The sequence below is a fragment of the Protomyctophum bolini genome, assembly GCF_963924005.1.
Source record: "Protomyctophum bolini genome assembly, chromosome: 24".
Lineage (NCBI taxonomy): Eukaryota > Metazoa > Chordata > Actinopteri > Myctophiformes > Myctophidae > Protomyctophum > Protomyctophum bolini.
In genome coordinates, this window is record NC_137885.1 from 29944230 (window position 1) to 29958243 (window position 14014).

At 45.7% G+C, this 14014-nt stretch overlaps 1 protein-coding gene across 1 annotated transcript in view; it reads left to right on the plus strand.

Annotated features, from left to right (window-relative positions):
• Positions 1 to 14006, plus strand: part of LOC308311870 (uncharacterized protein) — a gene marked incomplete at its 3' end in the record, with an annotated part of 73173 nt that extends 59167 nt beyond the window's left edge. Inside the window, exons 42-54 of the mRNA XM_080758643.1 lie at positions 2177 to 2284; positions 3429 to 3482; positions 5081 to 5134; positions 5675 to 5836; positions 7179 to 7286; positions 8690 to 8797; positions 9989 to 10042; positions 10783 to 10890; positions 11192 to 11245; positions 11568 to 11675; positions 12308 to 12361; positions 12914 to 13021; positions 13614 to 14006. Coding sequence (XP_080614769.1) covers positions 2177 to 2284; positions 3429 to 3482; positions 5081 to 5134; positions 5675 to 5836; positions 7179 to 7286; positions 8690 to 8797; positions 9989 to 10042; positions 10783 to 10890; positions 11192 to 11245; positions 11568 to 11675; positions 12308 to 12361; positions 12914 to 13021; positions 13614 to 14006 — 1473 coding nt within the window. The remainder of the gene's footprint in view (positions 1 to 2176; positions 2285 to 3428; positions 3483 to 5080; positions 5135 to 5674; positions 5837 to 7178; positions 7287 to 8689; positions 8798 to 9988; positions 10043 to 10782; positions 10891 to 11191; positions 11246 to 11567; positions 11676 to 12307; positions 12362 to 12913; positions 13022 to 13613) is intronic.
• Positions 14007 to 14014: the final 8 nt, after the last annotated feature.

Consider the following 14014-nt stretch of genomic DNA (forward strand, 5'->3'; position numbering starts at 1 on the left):
TGATCGCAAAAACTTCCCGCATATTTCGCAAAATCCTCCATATTTCACTGCATAAGATCACATTAAGTCCCGCATATTATGCAACCTTTTGCATATTTTGCATGTTTTAAACATTTCGCATAGTTCTCATTAATACTTTTTCCACATATTTTGCAACACTCACAACTTCCCGCAATTTCACAGCATAAAATCACATAAAACTGGCACATCTCATCGTATAATCGTATTATGCATAATGCATAATCAAGGATTATAACCCAGGGTTTTCTGGTGGGTCTATTTTTAGCAATACATCCTGTAGCATTATAGGAGAACTATATTTTCATGATGATCACAAAGTAGGACATCAACATCATCATAATCATCATCATCATCATTTTTCGACCGCGGTCGAGATCGTGGATTTCACAATGCCACGCCAGACTTCCTGGTCCTTCATTGCCATCCCCAGTTCCTGCCTACTGATGCCTCTGTCCCCTATAGCGATGACATCATGTGTCCCTAGCGATGACATCATGTGTACCTAGCGATGGGATCAGGGAACGACAGTTTTCTACCTCTGGTCTGCTTTGAGGCAGGACTCCAGAGAAGAAGGGAAGATATAACCTCATTGTCAGCTCTGTAGAAGTGGCCGGAAAACTGTGTTCTTCTGGATCGGACTAGTGTAGAAACACGGGGAAGGTTGCCGTATATTAGATCAGTCGATGGGTCGACCAGTGTAGAAACACAGGGAAGGTTGCCGTATATTAGATCAGTGGATGGGTGGACTAGTGTAGAAACACGGGGAAGGTTACCGTATATTAGATCAGTAGATGGGTGGACTAGTGTAGAAACACGGGGAAGGTTGCCATATATTAGATCAGTCGATGGGTGGACTAGTGTAGAAACACGGGGAAGGTTGCTGTATATTAGATCAGTGGATGGGTGGACTAGTGTAGAAACACAGGGAAGGTTGCCGTATATTAGATCAGTGGATGGGTGGACTAGTGTAGAAACACAGGGAAGGTTGCCGTATATTAGATCAGTCGATGGGTGGACTAGTGAAGAAACACAGGGAAGGTTGCTGTATATTAGATCAGTCGATGGGTGGACTAGTGAAGAAACACAGGGAAGGTTGCCGTATGTTAAGATCAGTCGATGGGTGGACTAGTGAAGAAACACAGGGAAGGTTGCCGTATATTAAGATCAGTTGATGGGTGGACTAGTGAAGAAACACAGGGAAGGTTGTTGTATATTAGACCAGTCGATGGGTGGACTAGTGAAGAAACACAGGGAAGGTTGCCGTATATTAGATCAGTCGATGGGTGGACTAGTGTAGAAACACAGGGAAGGTTGCCGTATATTAGATCAGTCGGTGGGTGGACTAGTGTAGAAACACAGGGAAGGTTGCCGTATATTAGATCAGTGGATGGGTGGACTAGTGTAGAAACACAGGGAAGGTTGCCGTATATTAGATTAGTCGATGGGTGGACTAGTGTAGAAACACGGGGAAGGTTGCCGTATATTAGATCAGTCGATGGGTGGACTAGTGTAGAAACACAGGGAAGGTTGTTGTATATTAGATCAGTCGGTGGGTGGACTAGTGTAGAAACACAGGGAAGGTTGCCGTATATTAGATCAGTGGATGGGTGGACTAGTGTAGAAACACAGGGAAGGTTGTTGTATATTAGATCAGTCGGTGGGTGGACTAGTGTAGAAACACAGGGAAGGTTGCCGTATATTAGATCAGTCGATGGGTGGACCAGTGTAGAAACACAGGGAAGGTTGTTGTATATTAGATCAGTCGGTGGGTGGACTAGTGTAGAAACACAGGGATCAGTCGATGGGTGGCTCTTACATGATAGATTTTGCGCTCTCATTAGAAGGCGGGTGTTTAAGTGCCATCCTCTCATTACTCTTATCCCCGGTTGGTTTCCTGACCTTTGACCTGACCGTGTCTCTTCTCCCCGGTTGGTTTCCTGACCTTTGACCTGACCGTGTCTCTTCTCCCCGGTTGGTTTCCTGACCTTTGACCTGACCGTGTCTCTTCTCCCCGGTTGGTTCCCTGACCTTTGACCTGACCGTGTCTCTTCTCCCCGGTTGGTTCCCTGACCTTTGACCTGACCGTGTCTCTTCTCCCCGGTTGGTTCCCTGACCTTTGACCTGACCGTGTCTCTTCTCCCCGGTTGGTTCCCAGGGTCCCGACGGTCAGCCGGGCCACAAAGGAGATGCTGGAGATCTGGGTCACAAGGGAGAGTCCGGAGCTCCTGGACCTCAGGGCATGAATGGAAAGCTGGGTGTGCAGGTACGGTACATTTATTAACAGATCTGGGTCACAAGGGAGAGTCCGGAGCTCCTGGACCCCAGGGCATGAATGGAAAGCTGGGTGTGCAGGTACGGTACTACGGTACATTTATTAACCCATTCTGACCTGAGATCAGATTCATACGAGGTTTCCACGGGACACACACTGGTCTGATTAACCCATTCTGACCTGAGATCAGATTCTAAAAATGTCAGTCGTTCTTCGATTTTTCAAAAATAGCAGACCTACAAGCTCGTAGCGCGCCACTCGGTGGCGCGATATGAGCTTGTAGATCTGCTATTTTTCAATAGGTAAAGCATAACATGATGCTAACACCAAAATGGGTGCCAGGTCAGAATGGGTTAACAGTTCTGCAGAATTACAGTTACATTTCAAGCACAAACTCAATACAAAGACTGTTAAAACTGTGAGTGGACGACCCAATTAAGCATTACACTTGTTTTTACAACAGGGTCCACCTTGTTCGATTCATCAAAACATTTAGAGACGTACAAATAGACACTTCTATGTAGTTAAAGAACAGAACAGGATTTCATCATAAAGGAGGTAAAAAGGGAAAATAAACATATACAGTGAGGGGGAAAAAAGGGGGGGATTCAGATTTTACGGGGGGCAGTTTCGAAGTGCAGCCGTCCGTATAGGTGCCCTTTGAGAGCGGTTTTGAAGGAGTCAAGGGATTTGCATGTCTTAATGACTGTTGGTAGGGCGTTCCACATTTTGGTGGCATAGGAGCGAAAATAATTTTAGTCCCTGGTTTGTGCCGAAACACAAGTGGTACGGTACAGTACGGTAAAGTACAGTGCTGTACTGTACCACTTCACTGCACCTCGCCATGTTTGTGTTGTGTCAGGTTGTGTCCGGTGCTGGGAAGTAACTAAGTACAAGTACTGTAGTTGTGTACACATTTGAGTAATTTGTAGCTACTTTACTTAGTATTAACCCAATTGCCAATACTTTTACTTCTACTCTTTAGTTGCTTTGTAGATTTTGATTATTTGTGTGTGTGTGTGTGTGTGTGTGTGTGCGCTCGTGTGTGTGTTCGCGTGTGTGTGTGTGTGTGTGTGTGTGTGTGTGTGTGTGTGTGTGTTCGCGTGCGCGTGTGCGTGCGTGCGTGTGCGTCCAGGGGCCCGTTGGTGTGACAGGGTTGAAGGGTGGCAGAGGAACCCAAGGAGCCACGGTGAGTTGGGAGTTATATGACATTCTGAAACATATGTTTATATATGTGTGTCTATGAGGTGACAGTACTTCATTAGACACCCTGGAGTCTACTGTATGTGTCTATGAGGTGACAGTACTTCATTAGACACCCTGGAGTCTACTGTATGTGTCTATGAGGTGACAGTACTTCATTAGACACCCTGGAGTCTACTGTATGTGTCTATGAGGTGACAGTACTTCATTAGACACCCTGGAGTCTACTGTATGTGTCTATGAGGTGACAGTACTTCATTAGACACCCTGGAGTCTACTGTATGTGTCTATGAGGTGACAGTACTTCATTAGACACCCTGGAGTCTACTGTATGTGTCTATGAGGTGACAGTACTTCATTAGACACCCTGGAGTCTACTGTATGTGTCTATGAGGTGACAGTACTTCATTAGACACCCTGGAGTCTACTGTATGTGTCTATGAGGTGACCGTACTTCATTAGACACCCTGGAGTCTACTGTATGTGTCTATGAGGTGACAGTACTTCATTAGACACCCTGGAGTCTACTGTATGTGTCTATGAGGTGACAGTACTTCATTAGACACCCTGGAGTCTACTGTATGTGTCTATGAGGTGACAGTACTTCATTAGACACCCTGGAGTCTACTGTATGTGTCTATGAGGTGACAGTACTTCATTAGACACCCTGGAGTCTACTGTATGTGTCTATGAGGTGACAGTACTTCATTAGACACCCTGGAGTCTACTGTATGTGTCTATGAGGTGACAGTACTTCATTAGACACCCTGGAGTCTACTGTATGTGTCTATGAGGTGACAGTACTTCATTAGACACCCTGGAGTCTACTGTATGTGTCTATGAGGTGACGTACTTCATTAGACACCCTGGAGTCTACTGTATGTGTCTATGAGGTGACAGTACTCCATTAGACACCCTGGAGTCTACTGTATGTGTCTATGAGGTGACAGTACTTCATTAGACACCCTGGAGTCTACTGTATGTGTCTATGAGGTGACGTACTTCATTAGACACCCTGGAGTCTACTGTATGTGTCTATGAGGTGACAGTACTCCATTAGACACCCTGGAGTCTACTGTATGTGTCTATGAGGTGACAGTACTCCATTAGACACCCTGGAGTCTACTGTATGTGTCTATGAGGTGACAGTACTCCATTAGACACCCTGGAGGCGTTTGTATGTGTCTATGAGGTGACCGTACTTCATTAGACACCCTGGAGTCTACTGTATGTGTCTATGAGGTGACCGTACTTCATTAGACACCCTGGAGTCTACTGTATGTGTCTATGAGGTGACAGTACTTCACTAGACACCCTGGAGTCTACTGTATGTGTCTATGAGGTGACAGTACTTCACTAGACACCCTGGAGTCTACTGTATGTGTCTATGAGGTGACAGTACTTCACTAGACACCCTGGAGTCTACTGTATGTGTCTATGAGGTGACAGTACTTCACTAGACACCCTGGAGTCTACTGTATGTGTCTATGAGGTGACAGTACTCCATTAGACACCCTGGAGGCGTTTGTATGTGTATTTACATGTTCTTCGTAGGGTTGTTCATACTGTACATGTTCTCCGTAGGGTTCATCTGGTTTCCCTGGCCTGCCAGGAGGAGTGGGCGGACCTGGGTCTCTTGTGAGTACAGTACCGTACATCTGTCTACTGTAAAAAATAAGAAAGTTATATTGTCATATTTTGACAGCAGAAACTGCCTGTCATAATTCCCCCCCCCCCCCCCCCCTCCCTATCTAATTATTGGACAGTATTAGGATGTTGATATTCATTTTGTACTCATCCTTAGGGGCCCAAATCACACCTTAGAAAGCACGAGTGTATTTCAAAGAAGCTCTCACGTCAAAAATGTGTGTGGGCATTAAACTGAAAAAAAAATCACACACGTGTGAACTGAGTGGTGCAATTCCCCCCCCCCCCTCTCTCTCTCTCTCTCTCTCTCTCATTAGAGACACAGCACTACCCCTCTCTCTGTTTCTGGCGCCCCCTACTGCTATTAATAAGTCACATACTCGTGCTCATTCAGGTACACAAACGGGTACATATACGGACATTGCTGGTTGTAGGAGTGGTTGCATCACTCAAAAACACTAAAACAAACACACATGTGCGAGTACCTCTTCCATGTTGTCCACTGATCGTCTGTGTTTCCGATCCATCCAGGGTAACACGGGCCCCGCCGGGCCCATCGGCGGCCCAGGAAAGCGTGGCCCCGGTGGGGTGGTGGGGGACGGCGGGGCCCCTGGGTTCCAGGGAGAGCGAGGGGCCACGGGGACCCCCGGAGGCCCAGGAGAGAAGGGGATCTCTGGAGAGGACGGCCCTGGAGTAAGAGCACCATTCACACATTTATATATATATATATTTTTTTAATATATGTTTATTGGTAGTAGGCATTAACAATTTAGTACAGTTTGAACATACCATTTTTTTTTCTCCCTCACCCCATCCCTCCCCCCAGTTATCGTCATCATTAAAACAATATAAAGACATAACATTAATAATTGGGTACAGACATACAAAAACAAACATACATATGATATAAACAGTAGGATACAAAAATAATAATTTAGGTACAGATAACAAAAACAATATAAATAACAAAAAATAAAATAAAATAAAACAAAATAAATACAATTATGAGTTGGGTTATTCAAATTCAAAAGATAGTCACAAGTTGTTGGAAAAGATTGTGTTCGGAACGTTGTCATACATCACCCTCTATACACAGTTCTATCATTATGAGAAAGCAAAAAAACACATAGTATCGATTCAATTAGTCTGTCGGAAGTACTCTCAGATTCTCAAAGTAGGTAATAAATGGTTGCCAGTTAGAAAAGAACCTTTCTGTTGAACCTCTAATTGTAAACTTTATTTTTTCCAATTTTACACGTTTATAGTTTGACTTTAGCAGATGCTCTATGCTCTATGCCCTGTGCCCTGTGTCCTGTGTCCTGTGTCCTATGTCCTATGTCCTATGTCCTATGTCCTATGCCCTATGCCCTTATGTCCTTATGTCCTTATGTCCTGTGTCCTATGTCCTTATGTCCTTATGTGTGTGTCTGTGTGTGTGTGTGTCTGTGTGTCTGTGTGTCTATGTCCGAGCACGGAATGTGTGTGTGTGTGTGTGTGTGTGTGTGTGTGTGTGTGTGTGTGTGTCTGTGTCCGAGCACGGAATGCGTGTGCGTGTGTGTGTGTGTGTGTGTGTGTGTGTGTGTGTGTGTGTGTGTGTCTGTGTCTGTGTCTGTGTCTGTGTCTGTGTCTGTGTCCGTGTCCGAGCACGGAATGTGTGTGTGTGTGTGTGTGTGTGTCTGTGTCTGTGTCTGTGTCTGTGTCTGTGTCTGTGTCTGTGTCTGTGTCTGTGTCTGTGTCCGTGTCCGAGCACGGAATGTGTGTGTGTGTGTGTGTGTGTGTCTGTGTCTGTGTCTGTGTCTGTGTCTGTGTCTGTGTCTGTGTCTGTGTCTGTGTCTGTGTCCGTGTCCGAGCACGGAATGTGTGTGTGTGTGTGTGTGTGTGTGTGTGTGTGTGTGTGTGTGTGTGTGTGTGTGTGTGTGTGTGTGTGTGTGTGTGTGTGTGTGTATCCCAATGTCCGAGCACGGAAATAGCATAATTATATTGTCACCACCGAGTGTCACCACTCACCTCAGACGGGTGTGGTTCTGTTTGCCAGGGACCCGACGGGCCTCCCGGACCTGCCGGAACCACGGGACAGAGAGGAGGGGTCGGCATACCCGGAGTCCGAGGAGAGAGAGGCATGATGGGACTGCCCGGCCCGGCCGTAAGTGTTCCCTAGAGTTACAGTCAACTTCTGGGGTTCGGGACCTACATGTGGAAGTGTCCTTGAGCAAGGCACTGAACCCCAGCTGGCTCCTGATGTGCTGGTTAGTTGGTGCCTTGCATGGCTTCCGCCGCCATCGGTGTGTGAATGTGTGTGTGTGAATGGGTGAATGTAATGCACAATCTATGTAAAGGTGTGTGAATGTGTGTGTGTGAATGGGTGAATGTAATGCACAATCTATGTAAAGGTGTATGAATGTGTGTGTGAATGGGTGAATGTAATGCACAATCTATGTAAAGGTGTGTGAATGTGTGAGTGAATGGGTGAATGTAATGCACAATCTATGTAAAGGTGTATGAATGTGTGTGTGGATGGGTGAACGTAATGCACAGTCTATGTAAAGGTGTATGAATGTGTGAGTGAATGGGTGAATGTAATGCACAGTCTATGTAAAGGTGTATGAATGTGTGAGTGAATGGGTGAATGTAATGCACAGTCTATGTAAAGCACCTTGGATAAAGGCGCTATATAAATGCACCATTTACCACCAAAACAAATCTGAGGCTGGGGAAAAAAAAGCATTGCTTATTTGGGACCCTGGTCTTGGAATGACCTCACAGTCCAGACTCAAACTGGATCCTGGTCTTGGAATGACCTCACAGTCCAGACTCAAACTGGACCCTGGTCTTGGAATGAGCTCACAGTCCAGACTCAAACTGGACCCTGGTCTTGGAATGACCGACAGCCCAGACTCAAACTGGACCCTGGTCTTGGAATGAGCTCACAGTCCAGACTCAAACTGGACCCTGGTCTTGGAATGAGCTCACAGTCCAGACTCAAACTGGACCCTGGTCTTGGAATGAGCTCACAGTCCAGACTCAAACTGGACCCTGGTCTTGGAATGAGCTCACAGTCCAGACTCAAACTGGACCCTGGTCTTGGAATGAGCTCACAGTCCAGACTCAAACTGGACCCTGGTCTTGGAATGACCGACAGCCCAGACTCAAACTGTCTGCTGTGATTCCCCTAGTGAGCTTTAAAAGGATTGCCATCATGGTGAAGAAACACTTCCCATACATTGCTCCTGCTTTGACGTTTAGCAACTGTCTGCTTGCTTCTTAGTCAACTAGCAATTTCCGTTGCTTAGTTTTTATTTATTAGTCCTTATTGGTCGCGTTCCTGTTCTCCCTTTGAGCTTCTTCGGTAGTGGGTATACTGTATTTATGAGCATTGTATGTCTGTCCTGTTTGTTGTTGTGTATTTTTTTGTTACTGGCGGAGCTGTGTCAGTTATTTAGCCTCTTGTCTTGGCCAGTTCACACTGTGTAAAAGAGACTTCAGTCTCAATGTGGTTTTTACTGGTTAAATAAAAATAAATAAACCATTTATCATCTTATTTCCCAGGGTGCACCTGGAAAGGCTGGCGGCCCTGGAGTTTCGGGCTCCAAAGGACCTTCTGGTGGCGTCGGTTTGCCCGGAGCCCGAGGGCCCAACGGAGACCGCGGACCGGAGGTTGATCATCTTTACTTTGACTTCATTCTCTAATAGTTTTAGGTTTATCATCTTTACTTTGACCTCATTCTCTATTAGTGCTGGACAACGCATGCAGCTTTAATATTGTTAACCCATTTAGACCTGACGTCGAAATAATAAATAAAATATTCTGAAAGAATATATATTCAAAGATGTGTGCCGCATTTTCACGATTTTTTTCAAAAAATAGCAGATCTACAAGCTCATAGCGCGCCACTCGGTGGCGCGCTATGAGCTTGTAGATCTGATTTTTTTTTTCTGTATTCAGGGTATACAGTATACTGTATAATACAGTATATATACTGTACTTTTTCAATTCAATTCAAAGGGCTTTATTGGCATGAGAAAACATACATTTACATTGCCAAAGCAGAAAGAACAATACAACAAATACAGCAATACAAATCAAAACAAAAATGACGTACATTTGAAGGTCAGAATCTTCAATAGATCAAATTCTATATGTACCAAGATCACTCGATGCCGGTATAGATGCAGGAATATACACAATGATTAGTCTTTAGGGTGGTTGTGTTCCATTTGATATCCTTCTCTTATCACAGAAACTCACAAATCGTGCTGGTTGTGTTTTGCACATTGTTGTACTTCGCCCAGCAGATATGGGAGTTTTTTTTTGTCATTGGTCATGTGTGGTTGTATTCTGTAACTACCTGTAACTATCTCTCTGTATTCAGGGTTTACAGTACTGTAAATACTGTAACTATCTCTCTGTATTCAGGGTTTACAGTACTGTACTGTAACTATACCTGTAACTATCTCTCTGTATTCAGGGTTTACAGTACTGTACTGTAACTATACCTGTAACTATCTCTCTGTATTCAGGGTTTACAGTACTGTACTGTAACTATACCTGTAACTATCTCTCTGTATTCAAGGTATACAGTACTGTAAATACTGTAACTATCTCTCTGTATTCAGGGTATACAGTACTGTAAATACTGTAACTATCTCTCTGTATTCAGGGTATACAGTACTGTAAATACTGTAACTATCTCTCTGTATTCAGGGTATACAGTACTGTAAATATACCTGTAACTATCTCTCTGTATTCAGGGTATACAGTACTGTAAATACTGTAACTATCTCTCTGTATTCAGGGTTTACAGTACTGTACTGTAACTATACCTGTAACTATCTCTCTGTATTCAGGGTATCTCCGGAGCCGATGGCTCACCTGGCAAGGATGGCATCAATGGAGCTCGGGTAAGATGGAACCTGATGTTGATATACAGTATGCATACAGTGGCAGTGGCTCAGGGGGTACAGTGATATACACTATGCATACAGTGGCTCAGGGGGTTCAGTGATATACAGTATGCATACAGTGGCAGTGGGTCAGGGGGTACAGTGATATACAGTATGCATACAGTGGCAGTGGGTCAGGGGGTACAGTGATATACAGTATGCATACAGTGGCAGTGGGTCAGGGGGTACAGTGATATACAGTATGCATACAGTGGCAGTGGGTCAGGGGGTACAGTGATATACAGTATGCATACAGTGGCAGTGGGTCAGGGGGTACAGTGATATACAGTATGCATACAGTGGCAGTGGGTCAGGGGGTACAGTGATATACAGTATGCATACAGTGGCAGTGGGTCAGGGGGTACAGTGATATACAGTATGCATACAGTGGCAGTGGGTCAGGGGGTACAGTGATATACAGTATGCATACAGTGGCAGTGGGTCAGGGGGTAAAAAATTTGAAAAAATGTAGTCGACGAACATTCAAAATGTCCAAAACTGTAACTTTTCATGCAGATTAAAATGAAAAAGCAGCAAAATTTGCAGATCTTCAAGCTCAAAGTGTGTCACTTTGAAAAATAATGGACGATGCTTGTAAACAAATCCAAAATGATTGTTTGTGCATCTACATATACTGTTTGTGCTCATGATTTTCTCGTTAAATGTGAACGTGTGTGTGTGCGTGCGCGCGTGTGCAGGGGGACAGAGGCAGCAACGGTGCCGAGGGTCTCGCCGGGCCCGCTGGGTCTCATGGACCCGAGGGTCCCGTGGGTTTGCCGGGAGGTCCGGGACAGAGAGGGACCAACGTGAGTCACACTTTAACCCGTTCTGACCTGAGATCAGGTTCTAAAAAATGTTCTTCTACATCTTGACAGTTTTCTGAGAAAAAGCTATGTTTCTATGTCGATTTTTCAAAAATAGCAGACCTACAAGCTCGTACCGCGCCACTCGGTGGTGCGCTACGAGCTTGTAGATCTGCTATTTTTCAATAGCTATAAAGCACGACATGATCCCAGGAGCCTAAAGTACTGTGTTTGTGTGTCTGTTTTTAGGGGGCCAAGGGCCCCCCGGGAGCCTAAAGTACTGTGTTTGTGTGTCTGTTTTTAGGGTGCCAAGGGCCCCCCGGGAGCCGAGGGCCCGGACGGTGTACGAGGCCATTTGGTGAGGACGAAACGGCGTGATTGATTACCTTTTTTTTCTCACGTATTCTGTTCAGATATTCTTTCGGATATCTGATATATAATATTATAATATTAACCCTTCAGGGGACCCCAGTTATATTGAAATATACTATTCTCTCTTGCATAATTATAAGTACTTTCTGCTTTTTGTACTTTTAAGTGCATTTTGATACCAAACACTTTTGTACTTTTACTCAAGTAAAGTTTGTATAACTGACTATTTCTACACTGCAGTAGGCCTATTGATACTTTTACTTAAGTACAAAGTGTGAGTACTCTTTCCGCCACTGTGCCTTTCCCAGGGGCCCCAAGGGCCGCTCGGAGAGCTGGGCGCGGCCGGAGAGCCCGGAGAGAGGGGTCAGAAGGGTCACCGCGGGTTCACAGGACTCCACGGTCTGCCAGGAATAACGGTACGGCTCCCCAGCACCGGAACCCTAAGCCAAACATGTACTCCCCAGCACCGGAACCCTAAGACAAACGTGTACTCCCCAGCACCGGAACCCTACCTATAGATAAAGAACCATAGCTATACAGACAAACATGTACTCCCCAGCACCAGATCCCTAAGCCAAACGTGTACTCCCCAGCACCGGAACCCTAAGCCAAACCTGTACTGTACGTACTTCCCAGCACCAGAACCCTAAGTCTACTCCCCAGCACCAGGACCCTACCTATAGATAAAGAACCATAGCTATTAAGACAAACATGTACTCCCCAGCACCAGATCCCTAAGCCAAACGTGTACTCCCCAGCACCGGAAGCCTAACCTCTACTGTACTTCCCAGCACCAGGACCCTACCTATAGATAAAGAACCATAGCTATTAAGACAAACATGTACTCCCCAGCACCAGAACGCTAAGCCAAACGTGCACTTCCCAGCACCAGAACCGAACCCTACCCTACCCCATGTTTTTATGTTGTGTTTATGTAGGCTTGAACTTTAGCCAATCAATTTCAACCAATAATAATAATGGTGAAGAAAATGTTTTCAATCTATCGGAGAATATAATGATCTGACAGAATGACGCTCATCCATTTCAGGGACAACCAGGGGACTATGGAGCGCGAGGCATTCTGGGGCCGGCTGGACCCAGAGTAAGTTCACACCCATTCTGACCTGAGATCAGATTCTAAACATGTCTTCTACATCCTGACAGTTTTCATTCTGTCTGACCTGAGATCAGATTCTAAACATGTCTTCTACATCCTGACAGTTTCATTCTGACCTGAGATCAGATTCTATAAATGTCTTCTACATCCTGACAGTTTTCATTTGATTCTGACCTGAGATCAGATTCTAAAAATGTTCTTCTACATCCTGACAGTTTTCTGAAAAAGCCCATGTTTCTATGTCAGTCGTTCTTCGATTTTTCTAAAAAATAGCAGATATACAAGCTCGTAGCGCGCCACTCGGTGGCGCGCTACGAGCTTGTATATCTGCTATTTTTCAATAGCTAAAGCATAGCATAATGCTAACTCAAAAAGGGATTCCCGCCCCAAAATGTGTAAGTTTATTTCTCAACACCAGCCACATCTCAAAGTAGTTTCTGCCTCTACAAAACAGAGATATTCTGTGCCAACTCTAGTCAACTATAACCGTGTCAATGATCTGTGAAAATTACCTTTTGTTTTCGATAATTCCCCCAGGGACCCCCAGGCGTGGTGGGCCCCCCAGGAAAGGAGGGCCACATGGGACAACCGGGCCCCATGGGACCCCCAGGGAGCAGAGGAACCGGTGGTGACCTGGGAGAAGCGGTGAGAACCATTTTACAATTTAGGCATTTAGGTATTTAGGTATTTAGGCGACTTACGTACAGTAAACATAACACATGATAATGCCTCAAATACACATAAATAGTCATCAAGCTAGCTAAGAACCTAACATCTGTCTAACAGTAGAATATCTGTAAAAGTGAAGCTACACAATAGTGTTTACAAGAGTTGACTGTTCAAAGAATCAAAACTCAACTCTACCCTGATATGAGCGACTGACGGCTGTTCACAGCAACAGTGCTCTGTAACAACAGCCCAGTAACGGTATTAGTCCATGAACATTTTTCGTCTTAGCATTAGTTGACGAAATCAAACACTGCCGACAGACACAGCAACGATAAGTTCCCACCAGTGTTGTTTTCGTCGACTAAAACTAAGACGGGGTGACTATATGACTAAAACCAAAATAGAAATTTGCTGCCAAAGAAACAACACTGGTCCCCCCTCTTGTAAACAAGTGTAATGTTAACCCACAGTTAACTGTCTTTGTATTGAGTTTGTGCTTGAAATGTGCTGTAATTCTACAAACTGTTAATAAATATTTCAATCAATCAATCAATGTTGTCTTTCACAGGGTCCACACGGTGACCCCGGTCCCCCCGGCCTGCCGGGCCCCCCGGGGCCCCCCACCGCCGCCGCCCTCCACGACCTCTTCGGAGGCGCACCGTGGCACGACTACGACCTCAAGGGGGAGGGGCCCGAGGGGGAGGGGCCCGACGCCGCGGAGTTCCAGTACAACGACCCCCCTGCCCCGCCGCCCCCGGAGTTCAACGAGGACGAGGCGCGGCCCAACGTGGCCGCGGAGGTGGCGGGCGCTGACCGCGGCGTCCAGGCCACGCTGAAGAGCCTCAGCGGGCGTCTGCAGGGCCTCCGCAACCCCGACGGGAGCCGCGGGAACCCCGCCAAGAGCTGCCAGGACGTCCTGGAGTGCTACCCCTTCAAGAAGAGCGGTGCGTTCTGTCGCTAATATGACTA